Source organism: Oncorhynchus masou, chromosome 8 (assembly GCF_036934945.1).
Source record: "Oncorhynchus masou masou isolate Uvic2021 chromosome 8, UVic_Omas_1.1, whole genome shotgun sequence".
NCBI classification, from domain to species: Eukaryota; Metazoa; Chordata; class Actinopteri; order Salmoniformes; family Salmonidae; genus Oncorhynchus; species Oncorhynchus masou.
Genome location: NC_088219.1, coordinates 18896510 through 18922905, shown reverse-complemented (window position 1 = coordinate 18922905; position 26396 = coordinate 18896510). Strand labels below are relative to the sequence as shown.

Sequence of the window (26396 nt, the reverse complement as noted above, 5' to 3'; positions counted from 1 at the left end):
GCCACCCTGGCGAAAGTGAGAAAATACAGTGTATTTTTACATCAACATCAGCCTACTGGTGACGAATTATGTTCTTCTTAACTGGCCATTTTTAAGAGCCACGTATTACGCGCTTTAGAAGAGGCATCGATACAAATCGCATAAAGCGCTACATAAAACGCTCGTTTCACTTCGTGTCGTGAAAATGACAATGACAGAGGCAATGTGGGCAAAGGCTTGTTTTGCAAGACATACTCGGTAGCGTTGAGGATCAGGGCATTACAATTTAAATCATAATTTTGTAAGCATTCCATTACCTATTTTATTACTGTTTTTTTTTTTGCAAATTGCCATATTTTCCATGCATAGCCGTTGAGCCGCACTCGCATGACGCCAAGCCTACAGTAAATGACACAAAATGTGCAGCAACAGCGAGATTGACAAGCGAGAGCTCTCTAAAATGTCCGACGAGGATTTGATGTCATTCACCAAAAAAGACATCGTGGCCAGGTTGCGTCAAGAGGAGGCCAACAAGATGACAGCCCTTATACAGCGAGGGCGGTTAATTAAAGAGGTTAATAAACAACTGCAGGAGCATTTACTCGAAATCAGGGAACTCAAAGTAGTCAATAATAGGCTTCAGGAGGAGAACCAAGAACTGCGAGAACTATGTAGTTTCCTGGATGATGACAGAATGAAAATAAAAACGCTTTCCCGAGAGTGGCAACTTTTTGGACACAACGCAGCCAAAGTGATGCGTGAGGACGTGGGTGGACATCTGAAGAAGTTAGCTGATTTGGAACGAGTGCAAGATGGATTGGTAAAGGAGAATTTCGATCTCAAGGAACTGTGTGTTGTTCTGGAGGAGGGTTGTGTCAGCAGAGGTGATTCCAGTCCTGGCGGGTCGTCCGAGTTGAGTTTACAGTATTTTGTGGCCCGGGACTTTGGAGACGGAAGTTCCAGCGCTGGGAGCATCGGTAGTCCAGATCCTCTTCTAGTCTGTACCCCCGATGAATGAGATGGTACCAACAAACCTATTCTATCAAATATAAAATATGTTGTTAATGTCACCTCAGGTTACATAAAAGGGTAATGGGTCGTTTGCTATGTTATAGATTTCTAGCAAAATATCACAGGCCACTTTCTTATCGTGCATTCAATATGACATGAGCTGACCATGGTTCTGAAATAAGCAACATGCTGTACATCCGACACGGGAACGCTTTATCTCGAACTGTTTTATATTGACTGATGATGGGAATTTGTATTCTTCAGTTCTCTTTTATTAGTTTGCATGGCACATGTTCAATTTTCCCTTGCAGTTTTGTCATATTGTTCTTCACACAAATAGTGTTTATTTCCCTCCATTCAATATCACGTTTCTCTCTGAATATCAAAGCATTATCTATACTATCCTTTGAGCTGGTGAGCCTTTTCTAAGTCGTGTCTGTGCCCCTTATAGCATGTCATAGTATTTCTAATACAAAAAAAACAATTGTCCAAAACTTTATTGTAATTGTGAAAACCCTCATGTTTTTACACTGTTTTGATTAAAATATGACAATAATGATCTGTAACAGCTTGTTGTTTTTACATGACTCCTATTTGGGTAGATTAGAAGCAATAATGCATGATGGTGATGTTTTGAAAAACCCAACTCCCAGTCTTCCAGTTGTAAGTCTTTCTTAGGATGAAGTGGATGAAGGAGGAATTCATTATTGATACAGGATCAGCTTCAGGAGCAAGGTCTAGGCCAATACATGCAAAATATTGGGCTTGTTCAACATTTCAGCCGACACTGCAGGTGACTGCAGACTGTTTGATCTACAAATTACCATGCATCATAAATAACTACTCATTACTATTTGTAGATCATTCAGTATATTCAGTGACAGCTGTTGGAAGTGGAGTGGAGATTGCACTCAAAAGGGAGATGGGGGCAACTACAGTAACTCCTCAATCTCAATGGGGATTGAGGGTAACTAGTCACTCCACCCCGTCTCAATGAGGGGGTATGTGGGGAACTGAGCCAGGAGAGATTATCTAATGTTATCTCAAACTAATCTTTAACTCAAACTCTTAGCCAGGTCAAATATGTACGCCTTTTAAGATCATCTACACATTGAATAAGGTGGCAAATCCTTTATGCAATATATTTGCATATATTTTTTTGAGTGTGGACCCATCACACCTTTTTGCTAAGATCATCTACTATCAGATGCAGATTTTAGTTACAGTTACAACAATCTTCATCCCAGAGTAAAAATACTGACTGAAAATGTGTATTTTTGGTTTGGAGGTTGTGAATAGTGTTGAAAATGATCCACTTCAATGCACTGGAAACATATTTTTTTTTTTACATCCACAGTTTATTAATATCTATATCTTATTTGTTGTCAAATTAATTACAAAAAGCCAACAACATTTTTGCAAACTTATCCAATGGTTTATGTTGAGAACTTTAGCCAACAGATTGTTGAATTCATTCCAATCAACCCCTTTTGTACTGACACAATGTTGCATTGACAATGGGGGCCAAGTCACATTCTGTTATCTTGACACACCTAGAATGATCGATATGCCCCAACTGTAACATCAAACAGTTGGGGATTATTCAGTGTGCCTTCTCTGTCCAAAAGAAAGTAGAACTTGCGATCTTTCACCCTGAGGGGAATGAAAGTAGGAGACTCTTGTCTGTGGGCGTAACAGGCCACTTGTGACAAGGGTACAGTAATTCTCTGTCTCTTGTTTGGTCCCAGGGGTGACTGTGTCGACACAGTGACCATCCCGCCCCCCTTATGTAGAATCACCTGGCTGACAGAACGCCGGCAGAACAGAGCGCCAAGTCCCATGATCCCTCCACCTAAGAGAGAGTGAAAAGTATTAATACAATCACACACAGGTATAGGTGCCTTAATTTATAATAGTGCCAGTCTTCTGCACACTCAATTCTGACACATACCAATAACAAGGCATGCCAGTGTGAATCCATATCTCCAAGCATTAGATCCCAGGTTCATATCGAAACTCCAAAGTCCTGCCAAGCCAGTAGTGGAGACATGTCTCCCACCAGAACCACTTCCACCAGTGTCTCGAAGACCAGTAAAGGCAAAGTGGGCCAGGTATGTCCAGAAAAGAAACTGACCACCACAGAAGACTGCTAAGAGGCGAAAGAACCTTGTTCGGTCGTGCTCAAACAGAATCACGTCTTTTGCAACCGCTGTCGATGTAGAAAGAGGGCGGAAAAGAGGCACCTGTTGGTGCAGCTTCTTCATAACATGAAAGTACCGTTTTTGTGTGTTCACTCTTGAGCGGATTGATAACAGACCAAAACACAACGTATCTGTTGCCCATATAGCACCCTCTCTCCCCAAACTGTATGCTACTCTTACACGGCTATATAGGTGGCCATTGCTCATGCCAGTGCATGTCGACGGTGGTGAAGGTGTATGTGATGGATGGCTCAATATCGCTCTCGGCGCCACTTCGCTAAGGTTCCGCAATCGCGAAACGTTTGATAATCGATGACGTGCAAGATTAGACCAGCACTTCGATATACCGCTTAACAAATACCGAAATGTCATTTTTCTTACTGTCAGATTTTTATGAAACCCTTTGATTTTTTTCAATCAGAACAAGCTACATAACTCGTTTGTAGGACGCCGCCATGTTTAGATGTCTACGGAGACTGCAGTGGCACAAAAAGTAACGTCATGACAAGCAAGCGTGATAGCTTCAAAGATGGTGGATACATAAAGATGTCTTACTCAGGCCGTTTACCATTGAAAAAATTGTCACAGTTCCGATCTACTGAAGGGGTGGTTCTCCCATTCACACCAATGCAATAGCTGCTGGGTCTGTATAAGAGCCAGAAAAAATGGACTGAGATGTATCCCTTCCTCTTCCGTCTCTGATAGCAGTCTCATCGCTAGGCCTACTGGTAAATTAGGCCATATCAGGCCTATCTCGTGAACCATCTTATATATCAACACAGTGAATTTAAGAAAATGTATTGTGTTATATAGCTACAATTATCATCCCTTAATTTTATCCACAGAAGATGTGTCACAAAGCTATAGTCTTGCTCATCTCACTCAGTAGACTAGTCCAATGTATGAATATGTGGAAAAACTGGTGGCGCTATAAGACAACGAATGAACACCTCCCCGTAGTCACGCTCCTTCTCACTCTCTCTAGTCAATTAAAAAGCCATTATCAGCGTGGGAAACATGTGTTCACATTGTCAAAGAAAGTAAAATCGATAATTAACAATAGTGAAATAAATAATCCGAACTGAACAGTAAAGATTACACTCACAAGTTAAAAAATAAGAGACATTTCAAATGTTATAATATGGCTATTTATAGTGTTAACAACGTACAAAAGGGAAAATAAATATGGGTTGTATTTACAAGGGTGTTTGTGCTTCACTTGTTGCCATTTTCTTGCTGGTGTGATGGCACACTGTGGTATTTCACCTAGTAGTTTATTTTATTTTATATTCTCTCTCTCTCTCTCTCTCTCTCTCTCTCTCTCTCTCTCTCTCTCTCTCTCTCTCTCTCTCTCTCTCTCTCTCTTCCTCTTTTTTACTCGCTTTGCTCTGGTTTGAGTCTGTCGTTTATATTGCACAGCAAGTACTCGTCTGTCTTGGTCTAGATTTGAACGAAATGCCCTAATGGCCATATATGGAGATATAGATGCCGCGAACGGCAGGGTGTGCACGAGGCGCGCATTGGCCCTACTGCCGTTCGTTTCCTTATTTGGAAGTGAGTTTAGCCAACCTTCTCATTGCGAATGAATGACTGATGTATCGGAGAGACAGACACGTCAGTCCCTGTGTCTGTCAAAAATGCAAACAGTGAATTGATTGTAAGAGACAAATTGGATTGGACATACTTTTTAAAAGCTGATTTAATGCGCGCAAACTTTTATTTTCACCATATAGGTCAATAAGGATTTTAAAAAGTATGTTCTTAATATAGTCTAGAGACGTAGCTATAAAGCTCATTTTTCTTCTATAACGTTATACTCTATTCTATATGGACATTGAGTGTTACAGTCTAGATCTGTAGTTTAGCCTACTGAACGTCGTTCAAGTGCATACTGTGATTGTGTCAGTGTGTGTTCGGGGGAGGGTTATAATGAAAATACAATTCCCATGATACTTTGGGTTGACACTTGCTCCCTTTGTTCTGATGCCCGTCAGGCGCGTGTCCGTCGGTCTAGTGTGAACTCTACAAGAAGAACGAACATTTCATTTTCGACTCAGACGCTGATACACGAAAGACCCAACCATGGTAACGTTACTTTTATGGTTCAAATAACTAATTTTGTTATCGTACAAATACAACCCACAGTAGTTGTATTGGAGAGGGGTATAGTTAGCAACTTGGCCCGCTGATCATAAAATGAAGTTATTTATTTCCCCACCATAGTTTTTCAATCGGTGAACATTGGCCACCTTGCTAGCTAACAGCCCTCATTTGGTAGCTAACTGTTTAACTTGGCTAACCTGCTTCAACAATGAGCATTTAACTAAACCGCCATTTGTCATTCATGGTCAGAGTTAACTAGGTATCACCTGGCCCCTCGGCATTTCCTCTCAACCATGACCTAACAGTATCACTAGTATTAGCTAAGCTAACTAGGCCTCGTGCTAACCGGATGGCTACTAACTGGTTAGTATGCGTAGTTAGCTAGATTACTTCAGATGGCACAGTTACGTTAGCAAACGAACGGTACGCTATCCACCATTGGTGTTGATTGGAATTGACAATTGCTTTAACGTGACAATATGTTTGAGTAAGACGATGCTAGTCTGACACTTGTCTAACGCATCACCCGCTAACATTTACTGCCAGCTAGCTAGTACCGGTAGCTAACGTTACCTCTCGTTTCAGCCGACCCCACCCTTACTGCAAGTACAAGGAAGTGTGCCGTCAAAGCTTGCTAGCTACCTGGCAATGTTCGTAGATTATGACATGTCAATGGATTTTGTTCAATGGTATCTTATTGTTGACTGCGTATGTTACCTTTAACAATTTCGGTGGCAATTGTTAATGATTATTGAGAATTGGTGAGCAGCTCCATCAAGTAGGAAGCCATGGCATCGAACCCTAACACAATTTCCTTCTCCCTTGACTTGCGCTGACAACGGCACGCCAGTGTGTTTCTAACACTGAGTATGGTTTTCTGCTTCAGCACACCCACCATAAGAGTGAATGTACCAAGCGCTGTAACCACTGCTTTGGGGAAGAGGAAGTGCAACTTCCCAATGCGAACACTGTTTGTTTGCTAGTGGACATCCTGTTTCATATGCCAGGCTGTCCACCCACTCTGGGTGATGACATTTCACTTCCTTATGTTATAAAATAGATTTTATCAAGACAAATGTAATTCTTCATGTTCTGAATCATTCAGTGGGGTATTTCGCTAACATGATTAACATAAAAGTGCATCAGATTAAAGTCACCGAGCTCTGTTTACAGAGCGGTGCAGCTTTATTGAAAAAAATTGACTATTTTGTTGGTCGCAAATATAAAAATTGGCATGACACTAGCTGAATTAAATGTAAAAGGTTTTTGGGTATGCACAGTGCTCTGACATTTCGTGAAAAATACAGGTACTTTGCGTTAATATGAACAGTGTATACTAAAATGTCTCAATCGATAGCTATCTTAACTCATTGTTTTATGACGATTTCAATGGTAAACCTGTCAGGTAGTCTTAATTCTCACTCAGCATCCAGTCTGGTTTCCCCCTTGATTTAGTACCACCTTTTTTCTCTGGCCTCCATTGATTTAGTTGCATCATTTTGACCATCCTGTAAGGGTAATAACTCTCAATACATTTTGAACGGATTATGATAAGATACATGAGGTTTGGACCATTGGTTGTTTCAGAGGATTATCTACATATATTTTATCCATTGGTTAAAATATGTTTTTGATTGGACACCCTACATATGGTCTTAGTGAAGTGTATTTCTTCCACCTTGGTTATAACATTCTAGCTAGTTAGCTGCCAGCAACCAAATCATCTTCATACCACTGGAAATGGAACTGAAAAGTCTTTTCTTGAGATTAACATACTCTTTTCAAAGTTTTCCTTGGCTCTTTTTAGAGATTGTTTTGGAATGTAAGTGGATGATTGTGAAAATGCAGGGTATGTTTCACTTAGTCAGTTTGTCCAAGGTATTGATTTCAGGAACAGTAACAGCACCCTCTGCTGTCTTTCTCTGTTTGCTTGATGAATAGGTATCTTTTCTTCTGACACAACCCTCTGAGTTTTTGTTTGACTTGTGGCTCGTCTTTTGCAATTGAGGAAAAAATGTAGAATACTTTTGGCACTCACCATCCTTGTATTTCAATCATTCAAGTACTGACCTGACTAACAATTGTTCCACATGTTTTCTTTAAAGTTAACTGCTCTGAACAGTGCAAGTGTGAAATGATCATAGTGATTTATCAACATCCTTATCCCAGTGTGCCCTCTAACAGTGTTTGCTTAATGATTAGTCAAGGGGGCTGAAGATATCAGCAATCGTTTAGTCTGGAAAAACAAGCCATTTAAAGCCCTGCAAACTGTTTTAAACTTCAGTCCAAACATGCAGACCAAAGCTGAGAGATCTCATTCATTGACCTCTTGGGTACATGATGCATTCAACTTGTTTTCTCCTCTTAGGCCTCTGGGGTGACAGTGACTGATGAAGTTATTACAGTCTTCAATGAGATGAAGGTCCGTAAGGCCCAGGCGAATGAGGATGAGAAGAAGAAGAGGAAGAAGGCAGTGCTGTTCTGTCTCAGCGAGGACAAGAAGCATATTGTCCTTGAAGCAGGTAAAGAGATTCTGACCGGTGATGTGGGTACCACCATCGCAGACCCTTACCTTCACTTTGTCAAGATGCTGCCTGCAGACGACTGTCGCTACGCCCTCTATGACGCAACCTATGAGACCAAGGAGACCAAGAAGGAGGACCTTGTCTTCATCTTCTGGTGAGTGTCAACTGTTAAGCACTGGGTTTAAGTCGATTTAATTTGATGACAACTAGTCAATTCTGCTGATATAAAGACAGAATATTTTGGTAATATTTTCTGTTTCCTTTCTATCTCAGGGCCCCAGAAGGTGCTCCACTGAAGAGCAAAATGATCTATGCCAGCTCAAAGGATGCCATTAAGAAGAAATTCACAGGTGAGCTTAACCTTTTAGGTTGAAAAAAAAAAAAATCTAACTGTGATGATTTGTGTGCTTTCATTTGTTTTCACACATTTGACCACTTTGCTCATTTCTAGGTATCAAGCATGAATGGCAAGTTAACGGTTTGGAGGACATCAAAGATCGGCGCACCTTAGCAGAGAAGCTTGGAGGCTCATCAGTGGTCACCCTTGAAGGTGGGCCTGTATAAATCCACTCTGTCAACTGAGGCCTACAGGGAAAGAAAAAACAGAATTTAAGTCCCGGGGGTATGGCTGTTGATTCCAGAATGAGAAGGAATTGGGTGAGGGGGGTTTAGAGTACAAATAAGATGGGGTGGAGGGTATCTTGTTGTGGGGAGAAAAATCAAGTATGCTATTTCATGGTTATCATTCCACTTCTCACAAAGAAGAACAAACATAGACAAATCTCAATTTGTGATGAAGGATTATGACAAAATAGATGAAGATTTGTGTCAACATTTCCAAGATTGTCCTTGCAATTTCCAAACAATGAAGAACAAAATGTGGTTTACACAATGAAATCATTAAGGAGGATATTTTTTAAACAGATGAGGACTGGGTATGTCTCTTGTATGATGGTGTATGGATCAGGCAGGGCAAAGAGAAACTTGAGTGAAAAATTGAAGTTTATTGGTCACAAACAGTTAAGCAGGTGTCAGCGGTGCAGCAAAAATACTTGTTACTTGCTGGGTAAACTTGTCAATTTATGCACTTTGTTCACACCTAATTTATTTGATGGTAATTCCTCTATTGACAAATTTGTTCTTAGGCATGTAAGTAGTTAAAACTAGGTATTTTTTCCAACATGCTTCCCGTACAAGTAGAAATAAAAAACATTATTCCAGGAAGTTATTTCCAAGACCTTCCAGCAAACAATTGCTGTGTACAAAAATGCTTTCCTTTTTTCTTGATGATATTTCAAAACAGCTTAAACATAAATTGGTTGAGGGTTTAACAAGATGGAGTCAGGGTTATGTAGTAATGTTGGTGGCTCCAGTTGGAAGAAGCCTATGAGAGAAGGTAAAGTGTGGATGGATATATTGTGGGTGTTTTTGTCTCATGTCTAAATAAAGAAAATGCACTTACATTTACTAGCGTTGGCTGTTGCATATTTCCTATGGTTAATTGTCCATTCCTGCATGCCTTTTTATATTACTTTTAAAAAAAACTGATATAGCATGTTTGTAGAGACATAAGTATACTAACAGTTAGCCTATTCATAATGTGCATATTTTACATTTGATGGCACAATATAGCCACAGTTAAGTGGAGGCAAATCGCACAGGCATACAATTTTCAGCCTAAGTGTCAGGTCACACTTTCTTGGTTCTGTCCCATTTCTGCACGTATACCCTTGCCATGGAACTAGTTGTGAAACGTGGGTGATGTGCAAGGCTCATCAGACTGAAGGAGTATTTGGTCACAACGTATATCGGGAGTTAAATGACTACAATATTGCCACCGCAACTAATTGAAATGTAGGCCTTTTAGAAAATGGTGCGCGTTTATGTCCGTACTCAGTGACGTCAGCTCTAAACGTCGACGATTAAATGTGCAGGTGAAAACCGGAATAAACACATGACCAAACGCAGGAGGAGGGTGAACGAAATTCTGCCAATCATAATATCTGAATGGTAGGATGAGGATCCATTTACGCCTACGGATAAATAGCGCGCTATCGCACTTGACAGACCATAGCAGCATCGTCAGGAGGTAGCCTACCAAATAATAACGCGATGTCTTGGTTGTGATTGAACGTACAGTATTTCCTCGTCCATCTTCCCCGCTGGATGGTCCATATTGGAGCCTGGAGCTAATGTAGATAAGTAGATTAAAGCAATACATTAGCAATTAAACAACATACGGTGACTTAACAGACACCCGAGAAACATCACATGAAACGGGTTTTTGCCATGTCCGGCGGTCGTCGTGTGACAAGAACCGCAGGACAGGATCGAATCAATCCGTTGGGGCAATGCTAGGAGCTGTGTTAATAACCTGGCAAGAGGAATACTTGATACTCGAAGACGTTTGCTTTCGGAGAATCGAATTCGGACATGGGGCTTGAGTTGTCATGCGGGGCGGTCCGGACATTGGACCCCCTGATCGTGGGAGTCTCGGATAGATCCCGATGCTCACGGTCAAATCATAGCTTGTGAGGAACGAAAGAATGCCTGCGGTGACCGGAGAAGCGCCCCTACTGAACGGGGGCAGAAGAGAAGAGGTAGTAGAGCTTTGGCTAGGTTGTTTGGGGTGTGGGGGTGGGGGGTAAGTGCGCGCGTGCGTAATTGTTGTTTTGGCTCCTACTGAATGGCCTAGGCTACTATATACAGGCTAATAAAATGACAATGTTGTTAATACCCATATAGAATGTGCGCTTGCAAGGATATTATCCATATATTTAGATCTGCACTACATGGTGAGCTCAAGCTAATAGGCTACTCAACCTCCGTTTTCACTCCTCTGTAACCAGTGGACCTCACTCAGTTATCCACTCACTAACCAACATGTTGAGCACAAACATAACTCTGCATCTCTGGCGCGTCCGAGTTTGATCAGAGGAACTCTGGTCTTTACAATAGGCTACGAGAGACCGGTCACGTATGGTTTTTAGTGCGTGTATACTACAAGGTTACTAGAAGTCACCCCTCACTAATGGACGGATGCAACTGCATTGCAGTCGAACTGGAGGTGAACGATTTAGCTCCCCCTCATCTATTTGCCTGAGCTGAGATATGAATGCCACATACAATTACTGACATGATAACAACATGAATTATTAAATCATACCTCATGAGTAGGAGACATCTCCTTTGGGAGTACTTATTAGAATGAACTGTACAGCATCAGGCCACATTATAGTCTATGATCACTGTTCTGTCTTGAGTAGTAGCCTAAACGTCCAAGGACTCTTATGTTACAGAGTCCTCTTATGTTACAGAGAGATCAATAAAAAGAAGAGAGACAGATTGGGCAAGCACCAGAGAGCACTATTGAGTTTTTATGTTTGTATTATACTGACACAACCATATCTACTGTTAAGTGAGATAAGTTACATGTCATAATGCCCTTTTTCCAATGAGCATGGTTGATATGTGCACATAATGATGTCTGTGTGTCCTGTCATGCAAAATCAGCACACACAGGGCGGTCTGTAGTATCATTACAGTTTGGACACTGGTTGAAGAAAACCTGGTTGGGTCAACCCACATAGTTGTGTGTCTTGTCTTCTGTTGTGTTTGCAGCCATCAATGGTCAGATTTCTTCCACATACTTTGAGAATAATTGTACTCTTATGTAGTAAGGACTTGCAGACGACAGGCTGACCTACTTGAATTTATACACACACAAACTCACATTATGTTTTTGCCTGCCTCTAATGTGAGAGGCATTCCCGATAAAACTGTCTCTCATACCGGTAGTTCTTAGGCTTGATAAATAATTAACACTGGTTGAGTATGACTGAAATGCTCTTTGTATACCTACTTAAACACACTATCCATCTCTCTCTGTCTGTTGTTGCATCAGAATATGTTACATTTAGTTGGATTTGTTTCTATAACAAAAAGACACTCCTTTACTCTGTCCCCCTTCTTTATTCATCTTCCCTGTACCATTATTTTAATTAGGCAACTTGCTCTGATAGTTGATAGATGAAATATTTTGTCCTTGTCCTTATGACAGTAAGAAGGAGCAAAACCAAATGTTCTACTGTGTGTGAAATTGAAGCAGCAACAGTTTTACATCCAAAGTAGTTTTACAGTGCTAATATCAATATGGAGTGGGAAGAAAAGTGATCAAGTGGGAGGGAGAAAGCACAGTGGAAGAAACATGATGCTCCTAGTAAACTACCCATACCTCTTTCTCTTCATCTCTTCCTCTCTAATGGCCTGTAAGTGGGGGATGAGTACAGAGTTAGCCCATCATCATTAATATAGACACACACAAATGTAATAAATTAGCAATTGAGGCACTTGGCTCTAGCTTTACGGTGAACTTAAATGGTCTCTCCCTTTTGACTCAGCGTGCTCCCTTGTCCTTGTAATGCAGGCACAATTAAACCCTGGCACCTCTGCCAACAGGAACACACCTCCTCACAGCTACCGTTTGGGCAGCAGCCTGCCTTTTAGCAAAACAAACCTTCCCTGCAAGGTCACTGTCATGGCTGTGAGAGGCCCATTTGACTACATCAAAAGCGAAGCAGATAGTCAAATACTCCTGTTATCTCAGGGCCCATATCCACAAAGCATCTCAGAATAGAAGTGCTGATCTTGTATCTGTCCATATAATCTTATTCATTATGAGACTTTTTGTGGACACGGGCCCACCTCTTATCTATCTCTTTTTTTGTTTTCCTTTTGTTTCTTTTTCTATGCTCTGTGTGGCCAAGAATGACCCTGTCCATGTGCATCTCCCTAACTTCCACTGGCAACAGAGAGCTGAATGCACTCTCTTTCTCTCTTGATGAGGTCTAAAAGCATCAACCTCTTCCAGTGCCCACTAAAACCAAGTGTTTAAAATGGGCTTCATGGTTTAGGTTTCACTCTGCCAGGAAATGTGTTCATGCCTCCAGAGTCTGGAATGTTCCATCTCTGGCAGAGAAGGGGAGCAAGAGAGGAGACAACATTGATGTTTATTAATGTTGTTTTGACATTAAGGCCATGGTGTGATTGATGCCCAATCGTCTGTATTCTAATGGAATACACTTAATATATGTTCTGTTTTCTCTGTTTCTGTTTCTTGCAGAAAAATCCAGTTTTAACACCCTTTCCTTGTCTTTCTGCCTCCTGTTGTATGTCCTTCAATCCTGTTCCTCTCCTTTTTATCACCCCTCATACGTTCCATTACACGTGATGTTTTATTATCGTTAAAACCCCATCCCCACTACTTAAACAATCATTTATCCAACGTCCTGTCCACCCTCACATCACTCCCTTTACCCAAATGTCAAGCTCCTGATCCCATCACTCAAACTCTGCTACCTTACTCCCATTTATAAAATGTTAACCAAATTTCTACTTGTATTTGTGCCTGATCCTCCACCCCCCCATCATCTGCTTTACCTTGTCTCTTATCCCTACCCCCCTGTAGCAGCGTCCCTGTAAACAGTCCCTTCCCGGGTCCCTATGCCGAGAGTCCCATTGGAAGTGCCTGCTCCTCACGCTGCTGATGTTCGGCTGTTTCGCCACGCTGGGATGGTGCTCTTTTTACCGCGTCACTGTCATGGCTGCCGATGAACACGGCCTCTACTACGGCGGCCGCGCCCGCCTCTACCATGACAGCCCCTGCTCCAACGGCTACGTCTACATCCCAGTGGCCTTCCTGATCATGCTGTACCTGGTCTACCTGGTGGAGTGCTGGCACTGCTTCTCTAAAACATCCTCTCTGGCCCGGGTGAGGATTAGCAAGGTGTACAACAGGGTCCAGAGGCTGCAGCAGGCCATGCCCTGTATCTGGTGGAAGGCCATCAGCTATCACTATGTGAGACGGACACGGCAGGTGACTCGATACCGCAATGGTGACGCTTACACCACCACGCAGGTGTACCATGAGCGGGTCAACACACACACAGCCAGCTCTGAATTTGACTATACCCGACATGGTGTCAAGGACGTATCCAAGGAGCTTCTTGGCCTTCTGGAGCACCCGGCCGTACGCCTTCGTTTCACCAAGTGTTTCAGCTTTGCCAGTGCCCATGCTGAGGCTGCCTACCTCACCCAGCGTGCACGCTTCTTCGCAGAGAACGAGGGTCTGGATGACTACATGGAGGCACGGGAGGGCATGCACCTGAAGAACGTGGACTTCCGTGAGCACATGCTAGCCTTTCCTGACCCGGCGTGGCCACCCTGGTTCTCTCGCCGGCGCATGTATTGGCTGATCTCAGCCCTGATGTTGTCCTGGCCACTACGTGTGGTGTCAGAGTACCGTACGGCGTATGTCCACTATCATGTGGAGAAGTTGTTTGGTGAGAACGAGGAAGTCAATGACAATGACAGCACTGAGATGGGCAACTACCGCTCAGGCCAGGAGAATGGGCAACGCGGTGGCCCCAGATTACGTGTCATATCGAGGGTCAACACGGTAGACATCACTGAACTGGAGTGGCACATTCGCTGCAACCAGCAGATGGTGCCCAGTTACTCCGAGGCGTTGCTGATGGATCTGAACACCAACAACACAACATCTTCGCCCTCTGCGTTTACCGGGGCAACGCGTGTCCCTATGAGGCGGAACTCTAGCTACGTCCTCCAGAGCTGCCCCCGCTGTCGCAGGTCCACCAGCAGCTCCTCGCTCCCCTCGCGAGTCAGGGGGAACGTGGCGATGGGGGCGGGCTCTTTGACATATGGGACAGTGGGAAGGATGGGAGGAGGAAGGCTAGCCCTCAGCCGCAGTGGATTCTCTCTGGGCCGTTTGCACACGGTGCGGCAGGCCTGCCTGTTTCACTCCCGGAGCCTTGGGGCAGGGATGGGGAGTCGAGGGGATGAAGGTGGTGGGTTTCTGGGACTGGGCCTCCGCCGGGCTAATGAAGAGAGCAGAGGGGTCCTGGAGGGAGAAGGATTTGAAGAGGATGAGAATAGTCTGCAGCTAGAGGAGGATAGAGAGCAGGAACTAGAGAGAGTGAGGGCTGAGATCATGCAGGGAGTGGCCTGTGTGACAGAGAGACCACCAGCCTATCAGGAAGCTCTCCACTTGCCTGTGTTGATCGTCCATGGTGAGGAGAGCTGCCATGGAGGGGAGGACCTTGACACAGGATAGTCACTATGATTGGCTAGGGTGATGGAGAGTAGATAAGCAAATCTGCTCAGGATGATGCAAGAAATGAATGAGAGGAGGGCAGAGGAGAGGAAAATAGGGAAGGAAGAAAAAGAAGTGGTAATATGGAAATGATTGGAAAGAAGAGAGGGGTAAGGAAGGAGAAAGAAAACAAATGGAAAAACCCTAGTTTCCAGACCTGCGACAAAGGACTACTGCAAAATGTGTAGGGAAACCAAACTATTGTGTCACGGTAGATTAAATTACAACTATGTAGTTGCTCTTGCTTGAGAGTGTGTAATATGTGTATCCCATTGTCCACAATGAACAACAATCGCTTTGTATCATTGTTCATCAATGTATGAAATGTATGTTCATGAATGTATGGACGTATCAATGAGCTGCTGAGTTAGCGCTGAACATCAGGAGTAGTAGTAGTCCACCAAGCTATTAGATTAATTCAAGGGTCACTGTATATTGTGTAAACTTACATAACTCCCGGGTGGAGGTGGAGCACAACTCTCATGCCAATGAAATCAAAAAAATATTACCATTACACAAAGAGACGATAGTAATCCGATTTTGTATTACTTTTAGATGTAAAACAAATAATACATTTGATCAAGGCACTGAGATGATGCAGCTTATGTCATCTTCTCATCTTCCTCTTGAGATAATGCAGATCCAAGCAGCCAACAATATTGTCTATGACATCACAGATATAGTGAATAATGTTTTGAGAGGTAAGTGCACATATGGGTATGTTTGAGCAGGGATGCAGTAGTTGCTAAAAATCTAGCTACTTTATGAGAAACTTCATGATTTTATAAAAATGTCTCCGTCAGCCAAAAACATGCATTTGCCCCCCTCACAGACAACAGGAATGTGGAGAAAGAAACTCACTTTTTAAACCTAACATGGATATGGGGAACAGGAGATGGAATATGATAAGATAGAGTTATGGAGAGAGCAATTGTCCCATTTTATGTTGGTAAGATTAACCCCTTTATTCATCCAAAATGCCTCTTAGCATTTTGGCCTTAACCACAATTCTAAAGGGGTTCTCCCCATGCCTCAGTTCTGCCCACTGTTGTAGTTATACATCATGGTCAAGTATGGATATGATGCAGTTGAGTACATATCCACACACCCCCACCCCCTCACTCAACTGATGCCATTAGGATGTGATCGATGCTCGGAAGCCTTGGGATCAAAGCCAAAAAGGGTCTTGTAATTAGGAATTAGAGCAAAATTCATAACACAATATTTATTTCAAGAAATGTATTATCTGTCTTTATGTAGATATTCAAACAACATGCAGACAGCACATAGTTGACATAACACACAGCATATTTAGCTCAAACACAACTTCACAGAATTACAGAAAGACACGCCCATACAAAGACTGACAGCCAGGCGAAATAACATGTCAGGACTTACACTTCTTTACATCAGCATATTCACATGTCATAGTAGGTGCACATTATTAAGCACAAATAGACCATCTTAATAACAGGAAAAAGATCCATGGATGTGAATGTGGACCTACTTTTCAAATAATTGCCATGTTAACATTCATAGGTACTGTATGAAGGTATTGACATGGTGACTTGTCCCACCAACACTTTAAAACCACTCCCTATCTTGAAAAGACTCCTGTGTGTTCCCATTCTGTTGTGTCTCATGTGTTACCAATACACATTCAAATTGTTGAGTGTCAAGTACAGTAACTGTTTGAAATTGCATTAGGCCTATATCTGTTAGGTCATGTTGTTGTTACCAGTGATCTTGTAACTACATATTGTAACCAGATTCATAAAATCATTTTGTAAAGAATTAGATGTGTTGGTTTTGGTTCTCAGTACATCCATGTATGTCTGTCTGCATGCAAGCAAAGTCTCACTCTCTCTCCCTCCTACCCGTAGCTGGTTTTAAAGGGCTCAGCACCCGTCACATTTCATATGACAAATGAGAGTCTGCACATCAACTGCATGGGAATTTACCAGTAACTGTTAAGTAGATGTAAAACAACAACATTTGAGTGAAGAGGAGAGAAGAAACTGCTGCAGCACGTTCCATTTGCAGGTGTGAAACGTTTCTCACTGTGGTAAGTGGCCCTTCCAAGAAATGTCTGTAGACATACACTATTAGGAGTTTGTATAAATCAGAGTAAAATGTTTAAACACTTACAGCAAAATGTTGTACTATGCAATCATGCAAGAACGTTGGTAACCACAATGTAATTATAATCCAATAACTACAGGTAGTTACATTGAAATATTATGTTATATTGTCACATGCAATGTGTTATGCACAAATTACTTGTTGGCTTCCCTTATGGAGACATGGATGTAAAACAATATATGTTATTTTATGGTTCAGAAAGTGCCTGAATGGTGAAAATGTGTTGCCTGTTGTTGATAGCACTGTAGGTAAGAGATAAGCTCAATGGTAAGCCACTTGCAGTTGTCTCAGGGGCTGATGAATCAGACTGATGCTGCCACCATGAACATTTCAGTCTTTATTAACATTTACAGGAGGGTGGCTAATATCTTATCAAGTGGTTTTAAGATAGTGTTGATTCACTAGGGTACACCTCAGTGCAAATCCATGTCAGATGTTTTATGCTCTGCTTGGTGTTAATTCCAGACTAGTATGTGTTTTGTGCCCCATTTGTCCTGTAATATTTCACTTTTCACTTTCCCCCAGTCCATAAAATGTCTCAGGAGCAGGTGGATTCTGTTGTGAGGAACATGGAGATCCTGTTGGTGGAGGCAGCACAGCTTAGGACCCCATGCAAGGCACAGAGCACCCAGCTGGCCCTGGTGAGGTCACCTCAGCTGAGGGAGGAGGGCCAGGGCCTGCAGATAGAAGCAGCACAGCTAGACATATCCAACATACGCAGGCAGCTGGAGCAGCTCCTGGACACCAAGGCCCCATTGAAACAAAAGAAAGACAAGCTCGCAAACTCAGCAAGCAATTTGTAAAGATGGATAGAAAGAGAGTGCTTGAAGAAAAGGGCAGAGAGGAGAGGGATAGATGGATGGTGTGAGGAGGCAAAGAATTATGAAGTGGTTGGGATTGAAGACTGTAGTTAATGCCATTTATAAAGGTTGTGATGGATTGATTTTTTTTCTCATAAAATGTAAAATTGTAACTCATTCAATACTAGAAAATAACTAGTAATGATCTGTACTTAATTAATAATAATCAAATAAAGATTAAGACAATTTTTTAAAATGTATGTATGTATGTGTATGTATGTATGTATGTATGTATGTATGTATGTATGTATATGTGTATGTATGTATATGTATGTATGTATATGTATGTATGTATGTATGTATATATATGTGTATATATGTATATATATGTATGTATATATATATATGTATGTATATATATATGTATATATACATACATATATATATGTATGTATATACATATATATATGTATGTATATACATATATATATGTATGTATATACATATATATATGTATGTATGTATGTATGTATGTATGTGTATATATGTATGTATATGTATATGTAGAAGATACACTTCACAGGAAATGTTTTGTCTTTCACAGATGTACATATCAGTCCAGTATAATTTGAACAGATCATCCTATATATCAGGAAGGGACTGAATTGTGTAACTAATTGATTTAAGTATACAAAAATGGAAGAGGTTACTTCCAAAGTTAATTGTATTTCCCACTATTCCATAGTGAAAACATGTTGTAGTTAGGTTGCCCCATTGATGACTGAAACATCCTGTTTTACAAGCCCCTGTTATTTGATCTTGGGCCAATAGTAGGTTCTTGCATGCAGGGAACTAGATCCAAAGACACATAATGGCACCCATCGGGCTATAGGTTAGGTCACTGGGGTCAGACAGGTCGGTGGAAGGGTTCTATTTCAGACGTGCTCCATTCTGACCCTGACGTTTCTGGACAAACACCACCGCCACAATCAGCACAAATGTTAATACGAAGGCTATAAAAAAGTATCTGTGGTCTAATAAGGCAACAGCGTTTTGATGTGTCATCATGATATGGATAGTGTCAGGGCAGACCTCTGCATTATACACGCCTGTGTAGAACTGATTCCCATCGTAGGGACTGACTCAGGTTTTATGGTCTGCTTCATCACAACTGAAATTAAAGAAGTCCTCCAGCTATAAAAGAACAGCATCAAATATTTCACATTTCATATACAGTATGAGAGACAAGAGGGCACTGAGCACAGAGGTGATATGGGAGAAGACGGGAAAAACAAGGCAGCCATTTCACCTGGTTTTTGATGGCATGTTTTGAAGGGCAGACAGAAAGAGGCGGTCCCTGACACTGCCAGTAAGAACAATATCTTCACACACCCGCCCAGAGTAACATTCAGCCACAGTCTTTCCCTGGGGGTGCAGAATGGGAGCTAGGTAAAGAAATAGTCCAAATCAAATCAACAACAAACAAATCATTTCTGTTGATGCCACACTGTTTGGGCATGGAAATTGATATTATTGACACATCTGCTGGGCCATACAGTTGAACCTCTCACCTCTTGACCTTCTCTTCCACGCAGCTGGTGTAGAACCAGTAGATGGCCACAGATACAGAGATGGCTTACACAAAGTAGCAGAGGGAGGGATGGCTGGGGCTCTCCCGAACCAGGCTAAATGTGTTGTACTCAACAGTCCCATAAAGAATGCACTGGCCTGTAAAGTGGCCCTGAATGACATACACATTTTACAGATGCATTCAGTAAAACTATATAGTTTATTCAACAGTATGCAATTGAAATAATTGTATGCATGTTCCACAACCTAAAGCTACATAGTCTGTCACACACGGGCCTCACTGTCTCCTGGCCTGGATAGGGAGCCTAATTCAACTTAAATGAAATGCTTTAGAAATTCCAATCATGTGCACAAATTAACAGTTATATTCTTTTAGGACATTAGATGATTGATTATCTTATGGTGCCACTGGGCTGTGTGACAACAGGAAGATCTATGAATGTAGAACACATTTTTCTCAACACATTTAGTTTCAAACAGGCATTGTCATCTGTATGGAAATGGTAGCCTAATCTATTGCACTGTCAATGGTGCATTTAGGTGAAGTCAAGTAAGACATCAAAAGAATGTATTCCCTGAATTAAAAAGTCACATGATGATCTCTACTGATTTATTGATATTCTCATTATTTGCTCCTATGGTTAGTCCCCATGTTTTGAGAAAAAAAGCAGGAAAATACAACATAATACTGTCTGGGAGAGAAGTTATTGAACATCTGATAAAATCTTACTAAACTATAGGATGTAGCACCCAAAGGTTAAACCCATTGTTGAGAGGGCGATAAATATTCAGTAGTCTCAATACCCTGCAGCTGTCCACTAGTAGCCTTGTGTCCATTTGAGAGTGAAAGTAGTGTTGTTTTTTTAACCTTTATTTAACTAGGCAAGTCAGTTAAGAACAAATTCTTATTTTCAATGACGGCCTAGGAACAATGGGTTAACTGCCTGTTCAGGGGCAGAATGACATATTTGTACCTTGTCAGCTTGAACTTGCAACCGTCCATTTACTAGTCCAACGCTCTAACCACTAGGCTACCCTGCCACCCCTAACACACTATAGTTGCAGTCGGAAGTTTACATACACCTTAGCCAAATACATTTAAACTCAGTTTTGGATAAATAATTGTATTCATTTCATCACATTCCCAGTGGGTCAGAAGCTTACATACACTCAATTAGTATTTGGTTGCCTTTAAATTGTTTCAGGTAGCCTTCCACAATAAGTAGGGTGAATTTTAGCACATTCCTCCTGACAGAGCTGGTGAAACTGAGTCAGGTTTGTAGGCCTCCTTGCTCCCACACACTTTTTCAGTTCTGCCCACAAATGTTCTATAGTGTTGAGGTCAGGGCTTTGTACTAGCCACTCCAATACCTTGACGTTGTTGTCCTTAAGCCATTTTGCCACAACTTTGAAAGTATGCTTGGGGTCATTGTCCCTTTGGAAGACCAATTTGCGACCAAGCTTTAACTTCCTGACTGATATCTTGAGATGTTGCTTCAATATATACACATAATTTTCCTTCCTCATCAGCCATCTATTTTGTGAAGTGCACCAGTCCCTCCTGCAACAAAGCACCCCCCACAACATGCTGCCACCCCCGTGCTTCACGGTTGGGATGGTGTTCTTTTGGCTTGCAAGCCTTTCCCTCCATCATAATGATGGTCAAACAGTTCTATTTTTGTTTCCTCAGACCAGAGGACATTTCTCCAAAAAGTATGATCTTTGTCCCCATGTGCAGTTGCAAAACGTAGTCTTGCTTTTTTATGGTGGTTTTGGAGCAGTGGCTTCTTCCTTGCTGAGGGGCCTTTCAGGTTATGTCGATATAGGACTTGTTTTATTGTGGATATATATACTTTTGTACCCGTTTCCTCCAGCATCTTCACAAGGTCCTTTGCTGTTCTGGGATTGATTTGCACTTTTCACACCAAAGTGTGTTCATCTCAGAAGACAGAATGCATCTCCTTCCTGAGCGGTATGATGGCTGCGTTGGGTACTATTGTTTGTACAGATGAACATGGAACTGTCAGGCGTTTGGAAATTGCTCCCAAGGATGAACCAGACTTGTGGAGGTCTACAAATATTTTTCTGAGGTCTTGGCTGATTTCTTTTGATTTTCCCATGATGTCAATCAAAGAGGCATTGAGTTTGAAGGTAGGCTTTGAAATACATCCACAGGTACATCTCCAATTGACTCAAATTATGTCAATTAGCCTATCAGGAGCTTCTAAAGCCATGACATAATTTTCTGGAATTTTCCAAGCTGTTTTTAGGCACAGTCAACTTAGTGTATGTAAACTTCTGACCCACTGGAATTGTGATACAGTGAATTATATGTGAAATAGTCTGTCTGTAAACAATTGTTGGAAAAGTTACTTGTGTCATTCACAAAGTAGATGTCCTAACCGACTTGCCAAAACTATAGTTTGTTAACAAGAAATTTGTAGAGTGGTTGAAAAAACTGTTTTAATGACTCCAACCTAAGTGTACGTAAACTTCTGACTTCAACTGTATGAATGTGGAAATGTTTCCAATATTTTATATTGCTCAGTTATAATGGGATAAAAAAAATAATGCTATCAAGGTGGTTCATAAGTGTTCTCAAGTTTAAAATGTCCCATATGCAGTTGAAAGATCAGACTTTTCAATCATGAATGCGTTCATACCTGGGTGATTGTCAGTGAGTCAGCAAACGTTATTCCACAGATGAAACAGTCTGCGTAAAGTACGAGCTACAAAACGAGCTGCCTTGGCAACGCCATCACGAACCTCTGCAAACCCATCTTATGATACCCATCAAGGACACCCTTGCACCCGGACGGACAATGCACTCCATTCCAAGCTTGTTTAACTTTTACAATGGAATGCCAACTTTTTTTGCAAAAATGTACCCATTAACACATTTAAAAAAAATTGTAAACCTCAATTGAATATATGACCAAGGAATGCAATGTATTTACTATAATTGGTTGATTGTAAGATTGGAATGGAATACTTAAATTGTGCCTCTATGTGAGACAAAATAAATGGCCACGTAAGGGCGCTGTGTAACATGTAACCATATAACCAGAGCCCTGAATTGGCCTGTTAACCCATCCACACAAACCAGAAGGTCTGTGCACTACTCCATTACACTGATGATGGCACAGACAACCTTATTTGAATCACTTGATTTCTATCACATAATTTAGATTATGACAGTGATGGAAAAAGTACCCTATTGTCATACTTGAGTAAAAGTAAACATACCTAAATAGAAAATTACTCAATTAGAAGGAAAAGTCACCCAGTAAAATACTACTACTATTTTAATTATAACTACTAAAAGTAAAAGTATAAATCCTTTCAAATTCCTTATATTAAGCAAACCAGACTGCACAATGTTCTTGTTTTTTGTTGGTGCCTGGGGCACACCAACACTCAGACATAATTTACAAACTTAGCATTTTAGTTTAGTGAGTCCACCAGATCAGAGGCCGTAGGGATGACCGGGGATGTTCACTTGATAAGTGTGTGAATTGGACCATTTTCCTGTCCTGCTAAGCATTCAACATATAAGGAGTACTTTTGGGTGTCAGGGAAAATGTTTTAAAGAAAAATGACATTATTTTCTTTTGAAATGTAATGAAGTAAAAGTAAAAAGATGTCAAAAATATAAATAGTAAATTACAGATACTTGAAAGTTTTTTTACTAAAGTACTTTACACCACTGGGTTTTTATTTTTCCTAGACCCAGCTCTCCAACATGTACATAAACAAATCTAATCTTCTCAGTAATCAGCATAGTTTCCCTCTCACCTTAATCCAGTATAGAATTCAATGCACAGAAATGCAAAGGCAACTTTTTGGATCTTGTATTGTACTCCTCTGAGACTGAAAACTGTGTGTGTGCAGACACTTCATTTTATCTCCACTCTTACTGACAGTTGTGGCTGCTTCACGTGATGTATTGTTGTCTCTACGTTCTTGCCCTTTGTGCTGTTGTCTGTGCCCAATAATGTTTGTACCATGTTGTTGTCTTATTGTGTTTATACCATGCTATGTTGTTGTCTCAGGTCTCTCTTTATGTTGTGTTTTGGTGTCTCGTCGTGATGTGTGTTTTGTCCTATATTCTTATTTTATTTTTCATCCCCGTAGGAGGCCTTTCGGTAGGCCGTCATTGTAAATAAGAATTTGTTCTTAACCGACTTGCCTAGTTAAATAAAAGTTCAATAAAAATAAATGTCAGTAGTGGTCTTACTCTGGCGGTTTGTGATTAAAGTAGTGTAAAGAAGAAGTGTTCCTAAGTGATAACAGAACATTTAACAGCAGATGTTTTTTTAATGCTGATTTGCTAAACGGAGTAACTGTTTAACTATTGTTTTAAGCTATTCATTTTAATCCCAATAATGTTTTCTTCAAATAAAATTGTATAAGTACACCTTGACTTGACATACAAATGTTCTGGTTTACACAATGTAGCCTGAACCTGAGACCTGGAGGTGGATGTCTCAGGAATGTAATATCCTCTGTGCAGCACGATGATGAAAGGAACAAATAACAGGAGGTCAATAGTTATGAAATGGGCAGACGGGAAACGTCTGGCTTAAAGCCAGATAAATTTGTGTCTGACTGTAATATCAAACCAATAATTCACCAGGTTGAGCAATCTGCTTGAATCAGATAAGTAAATGTTTTCTGAAATGTTTGATCCAGTGGGGTTTTGCTGTTTGTGAATTTGTGCATTCTGTAACCTTTCTCAGTCCTGTCAAGCTGGATAAGTGCAGGTTAAGCTGACTGAAATTTTTTTTTTTAGCTTAACAGAGAACCATCATACTTAATCCAAAGCCTTTAACACTGCTCTTGATTTGATCACAGTGTACTTCCATTAAATGCAATTACTGATCTGACCAATCATCATAGTACTTTGATGAAGGACTTTGATCATAAGATCAGAACATCCATCATACTTCCATTGTTCTCTACTGTGTTCATTAATTGCAACTCTTGCGTAGAAGATTGTAGGCCTTTTCAGGAAAACATGTTGATCTTCCATTCTACAACGTGTTTTTCAGGGAGGGCCTAAGGACACAATGTGCTCAGCTCCGATGTGTTTACATGATACCGGACACACCTCAGCCTCAGACCTCCAGAGGGAGGGATATGGGCTTATAGAGGGACTGTATTTTGTTTAGTGTTTTCCTGTATTGTATGTATGTATTGTTATTTTACTGCTGCTCTTTAATTATTTGTTTCTTTTATTTCTTATTTTTTGACTATTAAATTTTTTGACTATCTATTTTTTACTTAACACATATTTTTCTTACAGCTGCATTGTTGGTTAAGGGCTTGTAAGTAAACATTTCACTGTAAGGTCTACTACATCGGTTGTATTCGGCGCATGTGACAAATACAATTCAATTTTATTTGAACTTGGCCTATAATCTAAAGAATGTGGCCTGGCGGACATTTTAGATGCATTACAACACCAAAGTATGGTTACCTGGCTCCTGTGTGGTGCAGAGGTCTAAAGCACTACATCTTTGTGCTAGATGCATCACTACAGACCCTGGTTCAATCCCAGGCTGTATCACAACCAGCCGTGATCGGGAGTCCCAAAGGGCGGCGCACTATTTGCCCAGCGTCGTCCAGGTTAGGGGGGTTTGGAAGGGGTAGGCAGTCATTGTAAAATAAGAATTTGTTCTTAACTGACTTGCCTTGTTAAATAAAATAAAAACACTAAGGACCCTCTTCAACACATTCCACCACTAGTACCTGTATTTTATGCAAAATAAGTCAAAGCACTTTTTGAAAGGTGTTTACATACTTAATGATAGTCCTTGATCAGCCCACCTCTAACTCTAACCTCCAACTAGTATACAACATCAGTGCTGTTATGGGGTCAGGAATATACAGGGGTTTATAACACAGTTGGCATTGATCCAATGGGACAAAAAGGCTCCTGAACAGCTTCTACCCCAAAGCCATTAGACTGCTGAACATGTCATTAAATGGCTACTTTTCACCCCCTACCTACATGTACATAGTACTTCGATCAATCACCTAACCAAACCTCCATGTACATATGACCTAAATCAATCACCGCAACTACCTCATACCCCAGTACACTGACTTGGTACCGGTGCTCCTTGTATATAGCCTCGTTATTGTTTTGATCCAAGACCGATCTGTTAGTGATCATCATGTCCAAGGTTGTTTTGATTTGAATCAAGATTGCCCCATGGCTATACTCTACCATACTGCAAATGGAAATAGGTGAAAAGCTTCATACAACCTCTGCCTACAACAGTTTCACTGCATTATCATCAGATACATTCTGCTGAATAGTGATGTCTGTAATCTTGGGAGATAACAGGACATTACTCTTATCACTGCAGAGTCTGTGAGGGGATTACAAGATGAGAATGTGTCTTGTAGATTGGACAGAACTGTGTCAACATAGAACAATATGCAGAAACTTGATCATTAAAGATATAATTTCCATACACTGGCCCATAATTAATTAAAGTGGTATTTTCTTCATCTCTTCTTTGTCTTAAAAATAGATGTTGTAATCAAGATTGTTTTTAAGTTATTCTAGGCATTGCATTGATTGGTGGATGCAAATCAATACGAAGAAATATTCCCTGAATTATCTTGAGAATAACACAAACATGACCAAGGAGTCTGGAGTCCAAAAAAACAAAGAGGGGTTATGAACACAGGAGATTTTTGCAGCAGTTTAGGAAATACATTTTCTAGGTCAAAGGTTGTAGGCTATTTAATCAGATATTTTAGACTTTTGGAATAATATATCCAATTGGCAATATCTACTTTGAAACACAATCTTATCTTTTCTAGAAACTATAATTGGATGGATGGAAATCATAACTAGACA

At 40.9% G+C, this 26396-nt stretch overlaps 4 protein-coding genes and 1 pseudogene across 5 annotated transcripts; 3 read left to right on the top strand and 2 right to left on the bottom strand.

The window, feature by feature from the left end:
• The first annotated feature begins 32 nt into the window (after positions 1-32).
• Positions 33-1546, top strand: LOC135544321 (coiled-coil domain-containing protein 85B-like). The gene has a single exon (XM_064971839.1). It carries the CDS (start codon positions 398-400, stop codon positions 995-997), a length of 600 nt encoding a protein of 199 aa, XP_064827911.1. The 5' UTR covers positions 33-397; the 3' UTR covers positions 998-1546.
• tmem223 (transmembrane protein 223) lies at positions 1473-4093 on the bottom strand. The gene is made up of 2 exons (XM_064971838.1): positions 2942-4093; positions 1473-2842 (listed from the first exon to the last, which is right to left on the bottom strand). Exons 1-2 carry the CDS (start codon positions 3561-3563, stop codon positions 2544-2546), a joined length of 921 nt encoding a protein of 306 aa, XP_064827910.1. The 5' UTR covers positions 3564-4093; the 3' UTR covers positions 1473-2543.
• Positions 4094-5166: 1073 nt separating this feature from the next.
• On the top strand, positions 5167-9286 carry LOC135544322 (cofilin-2-like). Its single transcript, XM_064971840.1, has 4 exons — positions 5167-5276; positions 7663-7973; positions 8093-8169; positions 8271-9286. The coding sequence occupies exons 1-4, from the start codon at positions 5274-5276 to the stop codon at positions 8381-8383; spliced, it is 504 nt and encodes a 167-aa protein (XP_064827912.1). The 5' UTR covers positions 5167-5273; the 3' UTR covers positions 8384-9286.
• Positions 9287-9777: 491 nt separating this feature from the next.
• On the top strand, positions 9778-16784 carry LOC135544315 (transmembrane protein 151B). Of its 2 annotated transcripts, none has more exons than XM_064971829.1 (2): positions 9778-10419; positions 13287-16784. In XM_064971829.1, the coding sequence occupies exons 1-2, from the start codon at positions 10366-10368 to the stop codon at positions 14949-14951; spliced, it is 1719 nt and encodes a 572-aa protein (XP_064827901.1). In that variant the 5' UTR covers positions 9778-10365; the 3' UTR covers positions 14952-16784. The 2 variants fall into 2 exon arrangements, with proteins under 2 accessions (XP_064827901.1, XP_064827902.1); XM_064971830.1 differs by having other exon boundaries at positions 12942-16784.
• LOC135543772 (transmembrane protein 179B-like) lies at positions 16774-22281 on the bottom strand (annotated as a pseudogene).
• Between the last annotated feature and the right edge of the window lie 4115 nt (positions 22282-26396).

Excerpts from the sequence above, each read along its gene's own strand:
- tmem223 (XM_064971838.1), bottom strand. The coding sequence starts at position 3,563 with ATGACATTTCGGTATTTGTTAAGCGGTATATCGAAGTGCTGGTCTAAT. Across the intron at positions 2,843-2,941 it reads ACTGGCATGCCTTGTTATTG|GTGGAGGGATCATGGGACTT; the intron begins GTATGTGTCAGA and ends ACTCTCTCTTAG.
- LOC135544321 (XM_064971839.1), top strand. The coding sequence starts at position 398 with ATGTGCAGCAACAGCGAGATTGACAAGCGAGAGCTCTCTAAAATGTCC.
- LOC135544322 (XM_064971840.1), top strand. Across the intron at positions 7,974-8,092 it reads GACCTTGTCTTCATCTTCTG|GGCCCCAGAAGGTGCTCCAC; the intron begins GTGAGTGTCAAC and ends TTTCTATCTCAG. Across the intron at positions 8,170-8,270 it reads CATTAAGAAGAAATTCACAG|GTATCAAGCATGAATGGCAA; the intron begins GTGAGCTTAACC and ends GCTCATTTCTAG.
- LOC135544315 (XM_064971829.1), top strand. The coding sequence starts at position 10,366 with ATGCCTGCGGTGACCGGAGAAGCGCCCCTACTGAACGGGGGCAGAAGA. Across the intron at positions 10,420-13,286 it reads ACGGGGGCAGAAGAGAAGAG|CAGCGTCCCTGTAAACAGTC; the intron begins GTAGTAGAGCTT and ends ACCCCCCTGTAG.